This window comes from Chiloscyllium punctatum, chromosome 37, assembly GCF_047496795.1.
Source record: "Chiloscyllium punctatum isolate Juve2018m chromosome 37, sChiPun1.3, whole genome shotgun sequence".
Classification (NCBI taxonomy): domain Eukaryota; kingdom Metazoa; phylum Chordata; class Chondrichthyes; order Orectolobiformes; family Hemiscylliidae; genus Chiloscyllium; species Chiloscyllium punctatum.
Genome location: NC_092775.1, coordinates 48071804 through 48092248, shown reverse-complemented (window position 1 = coordinate 48092248; position 20445 = coordinate 48071804). Strand labels below are relative to the sequence as shown.

At 38.9% G+C, this 20445-nt stretch overlaps 1 protein-coding gene across 7 annotated transcripts in view; it reads right to left on the bottom strand.

The window, feature by feature from the left end:
• The window catches only part of dnmt3bb.1 (DNA (cytosine-5-)-methyltransferase 3 beta, duplicate b.1), a 284701-nt gene that overhangs the window by 6551 nt on the left and 257705 nt on the right, over positions 1 to 20445 (bottom strand). For 5 of the 7 annotated variants that reach the window (XM_072556783.1, XM_072556786.1, XM_072556788.1 and 2 more), the window contains 2 exons: positions 19235 to 19304; positions 13501 to 13619 (listed from right to left, as the gene is read on the bottom strand). The exons of 1 other annotated variant lie outside the window; for it this stretch is intronic. In XM_072556783.1, coding sequence (XP_072412884.1) covers positions 13501 to 13619; positions 19235 to 19304 — 189 coding nt within the window. The remainder of the gene's footprint in view (positions 1 to 13500; positions 13620 to 19234; positions 19305 to 20445) is intronic. One more of the 7 variants, XM_072556785.1, reaches the window with a different exon arrangement.

Genomic DNA, 20445 nt, shown 5'->3' with positions numbered 1-20445 from the left:
GCTCCCTGTAAAGACTGATTCTGTCCACTATCATGTATAGGGAATGCCTGCACTTAAATTACTAGAATAGATTTTCATGTGCTACATACAAAAAACGCATGAATGTTTGTGCTGATCTTGTAATCATTTGTATACCTGTATTAAAAGGCAAAATTGAACCCTTCATCTTGGGAATCACAGTCAGAGGAGATAACTTAAAAGCTATCATTTAATTTGACCATCTTATTAATTTGTTTTTGGGAGGAGTTTAGACACATGTTGTATAACTTGTACTAGACCTATTTATTTTTCAGCTTCAAGCAGTTGTGTTAAAATGCTAGTGGGGGAGGAATATCTCAACGCTTGGTAACATTCCACTAACAACAACAAATACAATCATTTGGGTTTGGACAATTAAGGTTTGATTTCCAGATGATTACACAGAGTTGAGTTTTTGCTCATTTACATTTCAAAGCTCTGCATAAACTAGATATTAGTTAATAATGAAACAATGGTGAAACAGATTCAAAATTGAGATTTGATAACAAAACAACTGGTCTTTTTCTAAAACTTGCACAATCCAATCATAGTCAAAAAAGATGCACTGGTTATTCCATGCTCAGTTGAACAATTCTATATAAATAGAAACACTTTCAATAATTACATAATATGCAAATTAGATATTACAATTCAGATATAAAACTGCCTAGGTCTCAATATTTTATACACTTCAATTAAATCTCTTGACCTGCTCTGTTCTAAAGAAAGCAACTTTAGACTATCTAAGAACAAAGGGCTGGAGAATCTCAACGTATTTGACAATATCTGTGGAGAGAGAAAAAGAGCGAATATTTGGAATTCAATCCAACTCCTCTTCAATTAACGATGGCTGATATAGAGTGCAGTAGTTTGATCACAATGAGACCATTCTTTAAAGGTTGGAACATGACTTTAGATGTTGATATAACTCCCCAGAGCCTGGCCACCATTAACAAGGCACAAATCAAGTGTGGTGGAAATTTTGACATATGTTTGGATGGGTGCAGCTCCAACAAAACCGAACAAGCTCCACATCATCCAGAACACAGCAGTCTGCTTGACTGGAAAAACCTTTAACATTCATTCCCTTCACCACCTATGCAAAGTGGCTGAACTGGGGATCAGCTAACTGAATTGGGTGGACTGCTGGTTTGTCATTCACATTTATGCCAACAGTGCAGGTTCAAATTCTATATTGGCTGAGGTCACCATAAAAGGTCTCACCTTCTCAACCTCCCCTCCCCATGGCATTAGTAAACTACAGGTTAAACTCACCACCTGTTGTGTCTGTCTCTCTCTGTGTGTGTCTCTCTGTCTCTCCAATGACCGATCTGACCTCCTGTCCTCTGGAACTTTGGTGACTTTATCTTCACAGGGGCAGCAGTGCATACCTTCTCCAAAATGGATGTTGCAACAATTCACCAAAAGCCCTGAATAGCACCTTCCAAACTCACAACTTCCACCAAGACAGAAACTATCCTATATTGCTGTTCCTTCACCGTCACTGAGTCAAATCCTGGAACTTGTTTCCTAACAGCACTGTGGGTTTACCTCCACTTTTGCAGCTTACTATGGCCTCCACAACAGAAATTAGGGATGTGTAATAAGCGCTGGCCTAGCCAGAAATACCCACATGCAATGAACAAATATTTTTAAAATCACTCAAACATTTAGGTTTTTTTAATGTTTGTCAAATAATGGTTCAGCAGGATTTATTAGAGATTCAAAAACCGGGCAAAAGATTTTACAATTGTATTATGTTTTAAATAGGCTATGCAATCACTTGCATATAGTACTCGCATGAATGAATTCATGAAAGCAATGAGGGTTAAATTCAGAGAATGTAGATGAATGAATAGATAGTCAGGTAAGCGGCAAGGCACCTTGAATGGATGAATGGAACAGGAGGGCTAGGAATCACATGGGCTAAATGATCAGAACACGAGGATGGGCGGAAAGAGACTTGGGAAAGCAAGGCCTTGTAGCATGAGGAAGCAGATCGGTTAACAGAGATTTGGATTGAAGCATTTGAATTTAGCAAGTAAACTACTCAGCTGACTGGATTAACATTTAGCAATCATGTCCACATTCCATAGACCTATTTGTAGCCTGTTTCAACCTGCCCACAGTCAGTTGTAAACCATTCTTGCCTGCATCTTCTTTACCTTTTCTCATCACCTATTTTCAGATTTTGTACTGCACTTGGCAAAAGTATTTGTGATGGTATAGTTGACAATAAAAATACCTAATTAAAAATAGCATCAGCTGATGAGAACACTGGATGAAGTTGTTGGATTTTCATTGAGGGAAGTGGATGAGACATAAGGGGAGGAGTTGGTTACGGGTCTGGGCAAATTGAAAGTGAGTAGATCTGCAAAGGCCTTCAATGGCAGACAAAAATGCTGTTAAACAGGTCAGAAATAACTTCAGGTGGATCAAAGCAGACAACGAATCTTTCAGAATTTGACGACAAGCAACTCTGAATAGGAGACAGGCAGATCAGAGAGTGAAGAATTGCAGCTGATTTAGGTCAGACTTTGGAATAGCTGAGTTGATATGGGTTCCTTTAAAGCAAAACTGGATGTGCTGTTGTAACTTTAGAATGTTCAGGGAAAATCAAGGGGATTTATCATAACTGACATGGATAGCTGCCAATTGGGAGGAACAAAATTATTTAAGGGGGCAAAACTAATAATGGCATCCCAGCAGTTGGATCTCTCATAAAGCACTTAAAAGTTAGTCAGAAGGCTCACAAAACTGAAGAGAGAACTTTTCTCAGTATTTTAGTACATTGTATACGCATATCTATGTAAGAAAATTCATTTTATTTTTTAGTTTAATTTTTTGGAGATTTCTGATAATAACTTATTTTATCTGTGAAATAAAAATTAAAGATCAAGCTGAAAAAACTTCCTAAAATTATTTGTGACTTGATCACTCCCTACTATTCAGTATTCACATCACTGAGTTTCAGTGAAGGCTCAATGGGTGAACCTCTTATCTTGAATTAGAAGGTTGTAATTTAAGTTCCACTCCAGCACTCTAGTGTTAGTGCAACACTCACGGTACTATCAGCTTCCTGTAAAATAAGTTGTTAAACTGAGGCTCTGTCTTTTTTATTGAAGAGGAACAGCAGAGTTATCTCTGGTGCCCCGGAAAATAATTATTTATCAATCAAAGTCTTTTTAGCATAACACTGACGATCCTTTAAAAGTACTTCACTAGAGATAAAGCATTTTGGGATATCCTTAGCTCATGAAATGTAGTATATAAATGCAAGTTTTCCACTTCATTTCTTTCTTGGTAATATGTCCTTTGAGGTTTTTCTTGTTCATCCTTGCCTCATCCCTCTCTTAGTTGTTCTTTTGTTTCTTTGCATCTATGGTATGTTTTATTTTATCGTGCATTGTGTTATAATTTAATTTTGCATTTCCTTTTTTGTCGTCTTAACTGTATTTTGTACCTCTTTCCTAAACTCAACTGGATCACTCGAAAAATACAGAAGAGATTTCCAATTAAGGCACTAGTTGGAAGAATGCATCTAACAGGCAAGACTGAGCAGACTACAGCTCTTTTCACAAAAGGGAAAAAAAAAGCAGGCTTGTTATAGAGACCTTTAAACCACTACAGTTGTAATGTGTAGAAGCTGTTTCCATTTCTTAGCAAATCCAGAAAAGGGTTAAATATAAGATAGCATTTACAGATCATATAAAAGAACTTGAAGACATTTCTTGACATAAATCATATTTGCCACATGTTTGAAAATAGCACTGACAGGGAGGCCTGATGCATACATGGCTGTTAAAATAATAAAGAACTTTGACAAAGGATAGAAAAAAGATTATTACAGTTCAACAAGACTCCTGTGGAGTGTAAAGATAAGTACTGACCAATTGTATAATGCAATGCCATTGATTCTAAGAGAAATATATGTTGTCAGTCCAGGAATGATAGGTATCAAAAAATTACACGAATTTATCACTCAGTTTCCTATTGCTATTAATTTGTTTTTAGTGGCTATTCACTGAATACAAAACATTTTGATATGCTTATATAATTAATCAACCAGATATTTGATAAGATTGATTAATTTATTGCCCTTCTTAGTGGAAGGTGGGTCTTGAAATATGATGATGCAGGATCATTTTACAAATGCACCAAAATATCAAAAACTTTCAGAATAGCATATTTTCATCTAAAAGTACATTACTTGGCAAATATTGAGATGCTGGAAGAGGCATTCAGGATCCATATCTTAAATAGGTACAAAAGAGTCTAATTAACATTTCCACATCCTACTCTTATCCAACAAGTTTACTCCGAATGCATAGGTGTTTGGACAGCATTATTCAGTAAAACAAGGCTATATCAGCAATCCACTGATCCATAGTTCATGTATTCAACCCCAGAAGGGAGGCCATGTGCAGTGGTGGGCTGGGTGAAAGGCCTACCTGAGCATTCTAGCACTATTGAAGTATTTTTTTTAAACAATAAAGCAAAATGGCCCACAAGCCCTCCTCACCCTATACATCCATTCACCCTCACATACTCCCACATCAACTCGCCATCTCATGTCCCCATCTGCCTCCCATGGCCTTTGATACCCTCCATGCCAACCTATGTCCCTGGACCCATCCATGACCCCTCATATATTACCATATGCTAGCATCTGTCCCTTTACCATGGCAACTTATAACCTTCATGTCATGTAATGCCTTCCTATGCTAAGTGCATGCCAATTTATGCAAAACCAATCCCACTACTCTTTGTCCTTAGTCCGGTATGCTAACTCACCCAGTATTCAGGAGAAAGTGAGTACAGCACATGCTGGAGATCAGAGACGAGAGTGTGGTGCTGGAAAAGCACAGCAGGTCAGGCAGCATCCGAGAAGCAGGGGTATCGACGTTTTGGGCAAAAACCCTTTATCAGGAATGGAGAATTGATGTTTCGGGCATAAGCCCTTCATCAGAATTCACTCTGTTCCCTTCACCCAATATTCAGCATTGATAAACCTCAGGACCCATGCTGAGATAAAATAAAATTCACTAATGAAAGAAACCATCTCATTGATAAAAGTTAAACTACTTTTGACTTCCAATAATTTTTATTGAACCTCATTGTTCCACTTGAAAGGACTTAGAACCACTTAAGGAGAGAACTGCCAATCAAATTATGAATTGACAGGCATCTCACTGTGCAAATGGAAGTTTGTGAAATCAGCTATGAAATACCAAATTTGTATCAATAACCCCATGTTTATATCAACATACAAAGTAAAGTAGAAAGTAAAATGACCTAAAGAGAGAGCTCAGAAGAGCCAGGAGGAGACATGAGAAGTTGTTGGCAGATAGGATCAGGGTAAACCCTAAGGCTTTCTACAGGTATTTAAGGAATAAAAGAATGACGAGAGTAAATTAGGGCCAATCAAGGATAGTAGTGGGAAGTTGTATGTGGAGTCAGAGGAGATAGGGGAAGCACGAAATGAATATTTTTCGACACTATTCACTCTAGAAAACAACAATGTTGTCGAGGAGAATACTGAGATACAGGCTACTAGACTAAGTGAGATTGAGGTTCACAAGGAAGAGGTATTAGAAATCCTGCAGAGTGTGAACATAGATAAGTCCCCTGGGCCAGATGGGATTTATCCTAGGATCCTGTGGGAAGCCAGGGAGGGGATTGCTGAGCCTTTGGCATTGATCTTTAAATCATCATTGTCTACAGGAATAGTGCCAGAAGACTGGAGGATTGCAAATGTGGTTCCCCTGTTCAAGAAGGGGAGTAGAGACAACCCTAGTAATTATAGACCAGTGAGCCTTACTTCATTTGTTGGTAAAGTGTTGGAAAAGGTTATATGAGGTAGGATTTATAATCATCTAGAGAAGAATAATTTGATTAGGGATAGTCAGCACGGTTTTGTGAAGGGTAGGTCATGCCTCACAAACCTTATTGAGTTCTTTGAGAAGGTGACCAGAGAAGGTAGATGAGAGCAAACCGGTTGATATGGTGTATATGGATTTCAGCAAGGCGTTCGATAAGGTTCCCCACAGTAGGCTATTGTACAAAATGCGGAGGAATGGGATTGTGGGAGATGTAGCAGTTTGGATCAGTAATTTGCTTGCTGAAAGAAGACAGAGGGTGGTGGTTGATGGAAAATGTTCATCCTGGAGTCCAGTTACTAGTGGTGTACCGCAAGGGTTGGTGTTGAGTCCACTGCTGTTCGTCATTTTTATAAACGACCTGGATGAGGGCGTAGAAGGGTGGGTTAGTAAATTTGCAGACGACACTAAGGTCGGTGGAGTTGTGGATAGTGACAAAGGATGTTGTAAGTTACAGAGAGACATAGATAAGCTGCAGAGCTGGACTGAGAGGTGGCAAATGGAGTTTAATGCAGACAAGTGTGAGGTGATTCACTTTGGTTGAAGTAACCAGAATGCAAAGTACTGGGCTAGTGGTAAGATTCTTGGTAGTGTAGATGAGCAGAGAGATCTCGGTGTCCATGTACACAGATCCTTGAAAGTTGCCACCCAGGTTGACAGGGTTGTTAAGAAGGCATACACAGTGTTTTAGCTTTTATTAATAGAGGGATTGAGTTCTGGAACCATGAGGTTATGCTACAGCTGTACAAAACTCTGGTGTGGCCGCACTTGGAGTATTGTGTACAGTTCTGGTCACTGCATTATGAGGAGGATATGGAAGCTTTGGAAAGGGTATAGAGGAGATTTACTAGGATGTTGCCTGGTATGGAGGGAAGGTCTTACGAGGAAATGCTGAGGGACTTGAGGCTGTTTTCGTTAGAGAGAAGAAGGTTGAGAGGTGACTTAATAGAGAATATAAGGTAATCAGAGGGTTAGATAGGGTGGATAGGGAGAGCCCTTTTCCAAGTATGGTGACGGCGAGCATGAGGGGGCATAGCTTTAAATTGAGGGGTGATAGATATAGGACAGATGTCAGAGGTAGTTTCTTTACTCAGAGAGTAGTAAGGGTATGGAATGCTTTGCCTGCAACGGGAGTAGATTTGCCAACTTTAAGTATATTTAAGTCGTCATTGGACAAGCATATGGACGTACATGGAATAGTGTAGGTTAGATGGGCTTCAGATTGGTATGACAGATCGGCGCAAAATCAAAGGCTGAAGGGCCTGTACTGCGCTGTAATGTTCTATGTTTTATGATTTATTTAAACCAGTCCAGTTTTCTTGTTCAAATATTAAACACCTTGACAGCTTCCTTTGACACTTTATTTTGTAGTTCCAGAGTTTATGCACTCCTTATACACATTTATTTCTACTTTCAGCAAACCCAGAGGGCAGTATATCTCTCAAACGACAGCTTACCTCTCCCAAAGGGCAGTCTACCTCTCCAAGGGGGGGTGCTTATCTCCCCAAAAAGACAGTTTACTTCTCCCAAAGGGCATTTTATTTCTCTTAAAGGGAAACTTGTCTCCCCAAACCATATTTCTTTATTTTTCTACCTTTATACTGCATATCTGGTTTATTTCTGTGTTTTAAGATGGCACCAGAGAGTGGTGACATTATACAATACTTTTCACTATATTTATAACAAATACATGTAACAATAATTGAATCACTCAATATCTAAGAGTACCTGAGTTCTTCAAATGCATGCCTCCAGATAGATAGATTTTTGCAATAATGGAGATTCTCTTGTTGCAACAAACAAATATCAATGCAACACTTTTACTTGTAAAAATCTATGAAATTACTTCACAGATGACCAGTGGAGCTTAACAAATATTCTTGTAGGAACAGAAATAGGCATTCTTCACCATTCACTTGAGATCACGGCTGAACACCTACTTCAATGCCAATTTCTTGTGCTGTGCTAGATGTAGGTGCTTTATGCAGAGAGTTGTGAATGCATGGAATGCGTTGCCAGCTGTGGTGGTGGAAGAGTCATTGGGGACAGTTAAGCAACTGCTGGACATGCACATGGATAGCAGTGAGTTGAGGAGTGTGTAGGTTAAGTTACTATTTTTACATTAGGATTAAATTTCGGCACAACATCTTGGGCCAAAGGGCCTGTTCTGTGCTGTACTTTTCTATGTTCTATATCCTTCAATTTCATTAGGAATACGCTCAACAATTGAGCTACTACACCCTTTGGGGTACAGAATTTTAACGATTCATCACTCCAGATTAATAAATTTCTTGACATCCAAGTCTTAAATGGCCTAACCTTTATATTGATATTATGTTCCTGGTTACAGACTCACCAGCCAGAGGTAATTGGTAAGTTTCAATTAAATCACCTACAGGTCATTCTGCTATAATACACATTTCGTTAATGCGAATTTGATATAATGCGATTCACAAATTGGGGACACTGCTTCTAAAGTACGAACTTTCAAAATCTGTGTTGGTTGTAATGCAGTTACATCGCTGACACTTTAGGTGCTGTTTCCAAAGCGCGGTTTTTCTATAACATAGGATTGCACAAGGATGCAATCATCGCGTTATAGAAAACTACCTATATCAATCTTCAAAATATTATAGAATACATGCTCAGTTTCCTGATTTGTTCCTCATAAATCAATCTTCACAAATTGGTCATCCCAAAACACATTTGCCCTTGGCGCAGCTGCATTCAGGAAAGTATAGAGCACAAAGCTTAATAGCTTCCAAAATCAGAGCATTTGTGATGTACAATTTATCTGTGACCAAAGTTTCTGATTTAGGAGGCACTTGAACTTTTGCTGCCTACTAACTAACTGGTAGCGGTCTGCTGCCAGCATTAACTGTTTTTAAGTGGCTACACACCTCATTGGAAGTCTAAAATTAAGAGGCTAGCACCAATTACAGCTGTCGTCTACTATTTAATCATAAACCTGCAGACTTGTTAATGGAGAGGTGCATTGCATAACTGATTCTGACCTGGGAAGCATATGGCACAACATGGATAAGAACAGACTCCCAAGATTTTCTATTGCTGCATTTGAAGCTTTGATAAAGGAAATGGGGAAGAGCAAAATTGTTCTCTATCCATTGACAGTCAGGAGACTCTTCAGACAAACTTTCAGAAGTGTTCGAACCAAATAGCTGTGGTAGTCAATCACAGGAGCCAAATCCTGAGAATTGAGATGCACTAGCTTAATGACTTCAAGTTCAGTGAATGGATCTTCAAATGCTATATTCCATCAATTGTATCACTAGACTCAGATACTACACCACACCCTCATCACTCATCTAACAACAATCTCCATCAATCGTGACTCATACCTCAATTATTGTCTCACACCCAATCTGACAGTTTGCACACTTTAGTAATTCAATCATGCTAGCCATATAACTCAAAGAATTGCATCACATTCAATAACATGCTTCCCTCTCTCTTGCTGTACAAAATGGCACATAACCAGAGATGACAAGAGCTGTTTGACAGGGCACAGTCATGGCTGCAAGACCTTACCCAAATGGAAGAAATTATATTTACCATAATTGAAGCACTCATTTTCTAGATATGAAAGACAAGGAGATAGGGTGGAAAATAGCCTTGAAGTAGATTATCCATGATCCAGTTGAATGGTGATGCACGTTCAAGGGTCTAAAAAGACAAATCTGCTCCTATTTCCTGTATTTACTTGTTACATTGCTGAGGCAGCAGCAACAGGGCTGGAACTATTGTAGGCAAAAGCAGCCTTATACCCAATTCTCACATTCCATGTCATCCACAATTGCTTATGATTTTGAAACTCAGGGTGTGCCAGCATGCATCTTTTATTCTGTCCTGCTACCCCTTACATCCTTACTTTGTGTATTTCTCCTTTCAGACATCTTAAAACTGACACTGACCAAGCAGCGATAATAGAGCAAGAAAACAAACATGAAGAAATACCATCACTATCACTATCTCACTTGTAGCCAGTCACACTATGTAAATTCACTAGGATAGCATAAAAACAGGAAGCACAAATGGTGAGACATAAGGATCAAGTCAGGGCAGGGTCCAATGCTAGCACAGGAAATCTTTAAGGAAACCCCATGAATCAGGCCTGGTCAAAACAGGCAGCCTATTTTATCAGAGAGATAAATACAAGACCCCAAGGCAGCACCCTCAATACAGACATTGTTATCTCCTCGACTATTTCATCGTCTGAAGGACTGTCAGGACAGTTACATCACTCACACCACAAAGGGAGCTGATGATTGCTGAACTGACCATGTCTAATCCAGTTTATTATTTCCATTAGTCTGGCCTAAAACATCAATGGCAGAAGTGATGCCAGAAGAATTTCAATGTTGATGGGCTCAAAAAAGCATTTTGAGAACTGTCACAAACAACACTGAGCCCTCAATATGAATGCCCTCGACCACCTGAACATAATCCCAGCCTGACATGACATTGAAAAGGCCATTAACAGGTTAGAATCAACAAGACACAGATAAGGCACAGATAGAATTCTCACTAAAATATTGAAATATGACAGACAATAACTTATGGCTCCTATACACAACCATATCTCCTTCAGTCAGGAGACCATGCAAGTAAATTTCCTCAATACTGTCAATGTAGTCATCTTCCAGAAAGTAGATAAGACTAATTGTAGAAACAATTGAGTCTCATTGTCATTCACAGGGAAAAATCCTAAATCACCTCTTCCAAGTGGCTGAAGAGCTCCTCCCAAAGTCATAACGTGAATTCTGTCTATCAAGAGTCACAGGTCAAGTCCAAAAAAAGTGCAGAGAGAGCAGCAATCCCCAACCTTGGCCCTCTTTACCCTCTATCTAATAGGAGTAATTACGGAGTATTCTCAAAGTTTTAGCCAAAAGAAATTCATTGCCATCTCCACTTACTGCATAACAAGCCATGATCCTCCAGAAAGCATCGCCAGAAACTCAACAAATATACAAACTAGGGCTATGTTATTACACCATAGAGTCATACAGATGTACAGCACGGAAACAGACCCTTCGGTTCAACTCGTCCATGCCAACCAGATATCCCAACCTAATCTAGTCCCACCTGCCAGCACCTGGCCCATATCCCTTCAAACCCTTCCTAATCATATACCCATCCAAATGCCTCTTAAATATTGCAATTGTACCAGCCTTCACCACTTCCTCTGGCAGCTCATTCCATACATGTACCACCCTCTGTGTGAAACAGTTGCCCCTTAGGTCTCTTTTATATCTTTCCCCTCTCACCCTAAACCGATGCCCTCTAGTTCTGGACTCCCCGACCCCAGGGAAAATACTTTCTGTTTATCCTATCCATGCCCCTCATGATTTTATAAACCTCTATAAAGTCACTCTTCAGCCTCCAGGGAAAACAGTTCTTGCCTATTCAACCTCTCCCTATAGCTCAAATCCTCCAACCCTGGCAAAATCCTTGTAAATCTTTTCTGAACCCTTTCAAGTTTCACAACATCTTTCCGATAGGAAGGAGACCAGAACTGCACACAATATTCCAATAGTGGCCTAACCAATGTCCTGTACAGCCCAACATAGCCTCCCAATTCCTGTACTCAATACTCTGACCAATAAAGGAAAGCATATCAATTGCCTCCTTCACTATCCTATCTACCTGCAACTCCATATTCAAGGAGCTATGAACCTGCATTCCAAAGTCTCTTTGTTCACTGCCAAGGACCTTATCATTAAGTGTGTAAGATTTGCTTTCCCAAAATGCACCACCTCACATATATCTAAATTAAACTCCATCTGCTCACTTCTCAGCCCATTGGTCCATCTGATCAGCATCCCATTGTAATCTGAGGTAACCTTCTTCGCTGTCCACTACACCTCCAAATTTGGTATCATCTACAAACTTATGAACTGTACCTCTTATGCTCACATCCAAACCATTTATATAAATGATGAAAAGTAGTGGATCCAGCACCAATCCTTGTGGTACTCCACTGGTCACAGGCGCCCAGTATGAAAAACAGCCCTCCACCACTGCCCTCTGTCTTTTACCTTTTGAGCTAGTTCTGTATCCAAATGGCTAGTTCTCCCTGTATTCCATGAGATCTATCCTTACTAACCAGTGCCCCCTGGGGAACCTTGTCAAATGCCGTACTGTAGTCCATATACATCACGTTCTGCCCTCATCAATCCTCTTTGTTAGTTCTCCAAAAAAACTCAATCAAGTTTGTGAGACATGATTTCCCACGCATAAAGCCATGTTGACTGTCCCTTGCCTTTCCAAATCCTGTCCCTCAGGATTCCCTCCAACAACTTGCCCACTACCGACATCAGGCTCACTGGTCTATAGTTCCCTGGCTTGTCCTTACCATCTTTTTTAAACAGTGGCACCATGTTAGCCAACCTCCAGTCTTCTGGCACCTCACCTGTGACTATCTATGATACAAATATCTCAGCAAGAGGCCCAGCATCACTTCCCTAGCTTCCTATAGAGTTCTAAACCAATGCACTTCTTTATCTTCCTCACTGGAACACTTCACATCATATCCATAATGCTTCCTCTTGGAGTACTACTTCTCTAGAGGACAAGCAGGAAACTGTTCAAACTGCATCATTTACAGGCTATAATGAAAAACACCTAACTCTATTAAGTTGTGGTAGACTCTGGGGAAATAAATGAATTACTTGCTGTTAATTTGCCAGCTTTTGATCTGCTCTTGTAACCAAAGTATTTTTATGACTTATCAGTTCAGTTTCTGGTCAATTGTAGCACCCAGGATGTTGATCCTGCAATAAAACCACTGAACATCAAAAGGGGATAGTTCAGCTGTCTTGTTAGGCTCTCTATTTTCCTGACACTTTTGTGGTTGAATTTTATTTACTTGCCATTATCAGTCCAAGCCTGAAAGTTGTCCAGGCCTTACTGCATGGACTGCTTCAGTATTTCAGGAGATGCAAATGCAGTCCATCTTGTGCAAACATCAGTGAGTACCCCTCTCTGATCTTATGGTGGAAAGGGTCACTGGTGAAGTATTTGAAGATGTTGGGTTTGGATCACAACCTGAGGAACTCCTTCAGTGATGTTTTCGGATTAAACAATGTCCTTTTAATTACTGAGTTCAATTAAATATGCTTCATGCAACCATAATTTTATTTTTAAACAAGCCAGCTTTAAATCAGTTAAACTTTCTGTAACTGAAAAGGGCTTTCACTGCTTGTACACATTTTTTTTTGGAACAGAGTTTACACACTTTTTCTGGTTTCAAATTTCAAAAGGCAGACTGGATACAGAAACATTCAGATAATTAATGATGTTCATTACAGCAGATTAAAATATTCCATTGTATCTGATTTTCCATTCTTGGAATGGCTCCACAGTGATCCATATCTAAAATGACATACTGTGTCAAATAAACATTGCATCTAGGTTCACGCACAGCACATCCTTGATTCAGACTACACTGTCAGACACTAAGTGGAGGCAAACTATCTGGTCATGAGGCAGGACAGAAAAAGGATTAGGAAATCTGAAAGGGGAAATAAATAAATAAATAAAAATGGGATGAAATGCATTTAAAATAATTGCTGGCAAGGCTCACCTCTCCAGTTCTGTGCACCACAGAATATCCTCCTTCCCATTCATGATAACTGGGAAATGCTGATCCTTGCCCTGCTTGATGGAGTTCGACCTGGTCGTTATGGTCCTAACTTTGCTAAACTGGAGAACATTGTAATACAAAAGGTCAGAGTCCATGTCTTGAATTAGACAATTAGAACCTCAATTTCAAAATAGTACAAACAAATTATTACCTCTATTCTACAACAGTGTAATATTGGTAATAACTCCACATTTCTAAAGATTTTCTCAAATGAACATGACATAGAGGTGAGGCTGAGATAGGACTTAACACTGTAGTCTCAATTCTCTGAGTGGTGGTCTTCCTAAAGAGAACTTCTAGCTGAATGTAGTGAAATTTGGTTTCTTATTATGAATACTTATGCTGAAGTGAGTGGAGATATAATATAAAACATTTAAATAGAAGTTCACCCTCCACTTATTGCCTCATATTGCCAAATTTAACATTCATAAATGTTCAACTCAAAGTTGTGAAAAGCTGAATACATTTATAAAGTCTTGTGAAGTCATGGAACAAAAAATGCAATCAGCCAATTTCATCCTCAAGAAATGTATTTGACTAAATTTGAAGCTACTATGTTGCAATATTGGCAGTTACTTGGATCATACCCTATGGTGCCTTCAAACAACGATTAGCTGGAATCTGCAGGGCAGAGGAAGTGCATTTAATTTACATGGGTCAGATAGATGCAAACTGCCATTTCAGGTGCATTTCTAATGCCTGTTTTCTAAAACACGATAGATACAAACACTGGCCTGTGGTGAGTTTTCTCAGGCTAGTTTCTCAATTTCAGCTAGTTTCTTATGAACTGCTTGAGTACAAGGGCTATCCTGAGGCTTTTTAAAAACATTTCTGAAAGTCCAGGCCACTTGTTTCTTCACTGGGCCCAACACTGTGATCACGTTTGACACTTCAATCTGCATCATAATTTAACAGCAGTTTCTGAATCTCCAGAGTCTCTCTCAAACAGCAGTTAAGGTTAGATCAATTTAAAATGTCAAAACTGAGATTGATAGATTACATTACATAAGGGTAATAAGGGAAATTGAACTGAGGCAGATAAATGAAGTTGAATTATACGTCAACTCATGGGAACACGGTGGCAAAGGATAAAATCACTGGATATGTAATTCAGAACCCCAGGTTAATATGGTGGGAACTCAAGTTCAAATCTCTCTGTGCTGATATTAAATTTAATTTCAAATTATTGAGTTGAATTCAATAAAGTTGGAATTTTTTTTAAAAACTGGGCTAATGGTGACCACAAAATCATTGTTAATTGTTGTAAAAAACCATCTGGTTCACTAATGCCCTTTAGGGAAGGAAGTCTACTTTCACTATCTGTTCTGGATTTCATGTGATTCCAGGTGAATTGTAATGTGTTTATCTATTAACTTGGGAATGATTAAAACAACTCAGTTTCATAAAACTATTCCAAAGTCCTAAGGAAAGGAATGAAATCCAGCCTCCCAACCCTGCAAAGTTCTCCTGATTAATATCTGAAGGCTTATACTAAAATTGAGGAAACTGTCCTACAAATTACTCAAGCAGCAGACTGATGCCCATCTGTAAGAAATGATCTCTAAATATGACTTATGTTGCAGCCACCACAATCACTGTTCTTGGTATATCCTGTCCCAGCAGCAGGACAGACCCACCAGAGGTGGCAGCACAGTAATATATGGCTGAGAAGGTGTTGCTCTGGGAGTCCTTATCATTGTCCCTAGACCCTATGAAGTCTCATAGCTTCAGAAGCAAGTAAACCTCTTTCTGATTACAACCTATTGCTCCACCTTTTGGCTGATAAGTCATTACATCTCCATGTTCAACATCACTTGGAGGAAGCATAGAGGATACAAGAGTTTAGAATTTACTCTGTGTGGGGGATTTCAATGTCCATCATCACTACTGAATGGATTAGCTGAGTCTAAAGAAGACTTAATCTGTGAAAATTGGTGAGGGAACTAACAACAGGGAAAATTAGCTATCCTCACCAATCTACCTGTCACAGGTGCATCTGTATATAATAGTATCATTAGGAGTGACTACCACACAACCACTGTGGAGATGAATAGATATAGCAACTCAGTACTGGGAGTTCATCAGATACACTGGGCCATCATCATCAGCAGAATTATACTTAACCACATCCTGTAACCGTAAGAACTAAGAAGTCCCCTACTATAACATTACCATAAAGCTGGGTGATCCCTCTGATTCTCTGTACTTTCAATGTCTACAAATCTTCTCAAAACTTGCTACTTCCTTGCCATGTCAGTCTAAATTTAATTTGCCACTGTTCCACCAATCTTACAAGCTATGCTATCCTGTAGTCTAAGGCTTTCCTCCTTGTTATTTACCAGACCACCAATTTTCATGTCATCTGTAAATGTATTGATCACACTTCCTACATTCATGTCCAGATCATTAATGTATACAACAAACAGTAAAGGACCTGTAACGAAACACCCTTCAACCATCACCCACTGCTTCCTAACATTAAGCTATTTTGGATTCAACTTGCCAAACTGTCCTCAATCCCATGGGCTCTGAGTTATTAACCAGTCTACCTGATGAGACTTTGTCAAAAGTTTCACCAAAGTCCATAAAAGTTGCATTAACTGCACCATCCTCACGTACACATCTAGTCACCTTCTCAAATTTGTTAAATGTGACTTTATAAAGCCATGCTGACTATCCTTGGCTGATCCTTGCCTCTCCAAGTAGAGATTAATTCTGTCTCTCAGATTTCTTTCCAATAGTTTTGCTACCACACTTGGTGGACTTACCAACCTGTGGTTTACTGGCTTACCCCTTCCACCCTTCTTAAATAATGGTATCATATTAGCTGTCTTCAAGTCCCCTTATGTCGAGAGAGAAAAGTAACATTAGGACCTCTCCCTTACCTTCCACAGACACCTGGGATACAACTACCTCCTGAATCCCCAGCATTACAAATGACAGTCTTCAATCAATTCCATTCAATCTATTTGGTATCAGGAAGCATGAAATCAGTGAACACTGCAAAGACAATGGGCCCTGACAATATTCTGCCAAAAGCACTAAAGACTTGTGCTCCAGAAATACCCACAAACCTAGACAAGTAGTTCCATACAGCTATAACACAGGCATGTACTGCACAATTTGGAAAACTGCATAGGTATGTCCTATCCACAGGATAACTGATAACATGAGCAATTGCCCGATAAGGTCTGTCCCACAAAAAAACTGGACAAATCCAACACAGCCAATTACAGTCCCATCGGTCTACTCTCGATCATTAGCAAAGTTATGAAAGAGGTTATCAATAGTGTGATCATGAGGTACTTGCAAAAAAATAACCTACTCACTGATGGTCAGTTTAGGTTCTGCCAGGGCCACTCAACTCCTGTCCTCATTAGAGCATTGGGCAAAACATGGGCAAAAGAGATAAATGCCAGTGACTACCCTTGACATCAAGGCAATATTTGACAGCATATGGCATCAAGAAGCCCTAGCAAAAATTGACAATTGGGGAAAACTACACTGGAGACATAACTTGCACAAAGGAAGATGGTTATGTTGTTAGAGGTCACTCATCTTAGCTCCAGGAGTTCCTCAGGGTAGTGACCTAGGCCCAACCATCTTCATCTGCCTCAGCAATGATGTTTCCTCCACCATAACAGCAAAAGTGGAGATATTTGCTAATGATTGCACAAAGTTCACCACCATTTGAAAATCCTCAGATACTACAAAATCAGTGTTCATATGCAGCAAGATATGAACAACACCCAGGCTTGGGCTCATAAGTGCAAGTAACATCCACACCACACAGTGTCAGCAATTGACCACCTCCATCAAAAGACAATACAGCGAGCACTACTTGATGTTCAACAGCATTACTATTGCTGAATACTCCCACCATCAACATACTGTGGATTACCATTGGCCAAACAAAAAGCCATACACATAGTGTGACCACACCTCATGTATCCCCAATCCGATCGTCCATCATCTGCATGGCACAAGCCAAGTCTCCAATAGAATATTTTCTACTTGTCTGGATGGGTGCAGCTCCAACAACACTCAAAAGGCTTTACAGCACCAAGGAAAAAACATCTCATTCATCACCTTCAATAGTCATTCTCTTCACCACTGACACATAAGACAATAGTTGGTATCACGTACAAAATGTATAGCAGTAACTCACCCAAGCGCCTTCAATGGCAAGTTCCAGACCCACAATCTCTACCTGCTACAAGGACACGTGCAACAGATTTCTGGGTCGACCATCACTTCTTTACCTTCACTATGTTCCTCCTTGTCCAAAGAATATTACTGCTGTAGATAATTTTTAAAGTACATTTTTCAAGTACTTACATTTAAATAATGAAGTACACGTCTGGGCCAGAAGTTTCAGGTTAGAGTTCCAATCTGGGACTTGATAACCATGGATGGTCAGTTTGCCAAAGGTAGGCAGTAAGAGCAGGAGAGTCTCCGAGACACCCAGAGACACATCGCAGCTGCAGTTCAATAGTCTCTTCAATTTAAGATTCCATCCACAGGTTCTTGCCAAAGGCTATACTTTCTTTACATTTCTACTGCATCAGAATAACATTTAATTTTCAGAACACGTCTTTGTGCTCATTCTGATTGACTCTGCAATTATGAACAATGTATGAGGAAAAGCTATCCAGGCTTTTGATTCTTGAATGCTATCAAGTGACTCATGCTGAAAAATTTCCAAGTGGAAAATGAAGTAGGACAATGATCATACTTGGCTATGATGCATTTAAGAACATTAGGAGTAGAAGCAGGAGTAAATCATTCTAGTCTCGGCCTTTCTGCTCTATCATTCAATATGGCCATGGCTGATATTTTACCTCAATTCCACCTCCTTGTATTATTCCCATGTCCCTTAAACTCCTTAGTATCTAAATACTTAAAATCTTTAACTTAAAGAGACTCAACAACTGCAAATCCACAACCTTCTGGAATAGAAAATTGTAAAGATCTATATCCTTTGAGTGAAGAAATTTGGGTTTTAATATCCCATCAACACACACTGATTAGGTTTAGGTGAGAATGACTACTTTGGTATAGGTCTAGAGTGTTGTTTGTTTTGTTATGCCTCATGTCACAAAAATATACCACAATTCAAGCTCACTACTTCAAACTGCTTGGCGTAAGTCCTTGAAACAGTGGGACATGGAACCAGACTCTAGCAATAGTCAACATTCCCTGAAATGTTTAAACTGGGCAGTAGATTTAGACTTGTGCAAACTGATTTCATTAGAACTCTCACAAAATGTCAAGAGATGAGGTAAACTGCAAACAAACAAACAGAAAATATAATTTCATAACCCATTCCAGAATCACCAGCTTTATATTGAAAATAATTCTTAATGTTAGCAACAGGGTAGCAGCATATGTTTCATATCAAATTGTGATCAGTGCAAGTTACCACTGCTTTCCTCATTTAAGAGGAAAATTAAAGCACTGCTGTGGACTTGTACTAATTTGTATTTATATTGAGAAAGCTGTCAGAGAGAAGAGACTTTAACAGAGTGGTCTTAGAACAGCCCATAGTAGTTTCATGCTTATACATTTTGAGATTGAAATTCACAAGAACTTCTAAAATATGGGAAGTGTTGAATATACAGAAGAATAGAATAAAATGATAAAATCTATTTGATTCATGTCATTTTAGGCTTACCTTTGCTATCCTACCATGCTCAAGGCAGTCCTGGAGTTCCAGTTTATCTGCTGAAGAAGCAACCAGGGGCCTGAGAATGTGGAAAATCTGACTTCAGTGCCAAATATTCCATGTATTTTCTGTATCATGCATTTTTAAGCAATCCTTGGAGGCATTTCTTCATATTTTTAGAGGATTAATCACAGTAACAGCAATAGCTAAAACACTTACTATAAAAAAATGTAATCAAAGTATTTAGAACAGTTTTAATAATATAATGTCAAAAAGTAATTTCTAAATATGACAAAGAATATGCATCATAAATTTGAGAATAGCAAAGCAGTCAGTAGCTAGAACGTAGCTTTTGCCAGAAAAAGATATAATTTGAGTTATAAGTTTGTGCGAAGCAAGATCCCACTGCCTTTATTTTAGGAGCATGATACTGGAACAGTATTTTCAATGGCTCTGTACTGAAATTGTACTGCTTAGTATGAGCTGTCAAATATTTATTGTGACAAAAATGAAATAGGATTATTCAGCACAGATGAAGACCGTTCAACCCTTCTCTTTCAACTCAATGCGATTGTCCAGCTCACTTTTATCATACTTCCTTGCTCTTTTTCCATAGACCTGCTAATTTCTCTTCAAACAAAGGTACTTTTAATTTAATGGCAGGAATTTTGCTTTGTAATGCATATTACTATTTATTTAGTGGATTACAATACTTAGTTGAACAATAACTTGCAACACTTAAGAATTTATGTCAATTATTGTGTATTGGTTCCTATTGCACACATAATATTACTCTCTACTATTTAATGGAAGTTGTAACTAAATTAAAATAAACAAGTTAAGATCCTCATTAATTTTGCAGTGAGGGAGATGATATGAACATATTTGCATTTGTACAATACCATTACTCTCCATAATTTCCAGATTATAGAAATACTAACATTCAAGTTTCCTGAATCTATCAAGCAGTTTCTACTCACATTTCCCACAAATGACTCTCTACGAATGAAATCATTCTCTCTCTGAATCTAATCCAAATTTAGCTACTATTGTTTAAATTATATTTGTCCCATATGACTACATTCACTGTCCCTGCGGCCTTGAGTAAAATACATGTATACCTAAGATTCACAACAATGTACTCATCCCCAAACACAACCTTTAAATTCATTCATCAGCCAAATATCTCAAACATAGCTGCATGCCACAAACAATTCATG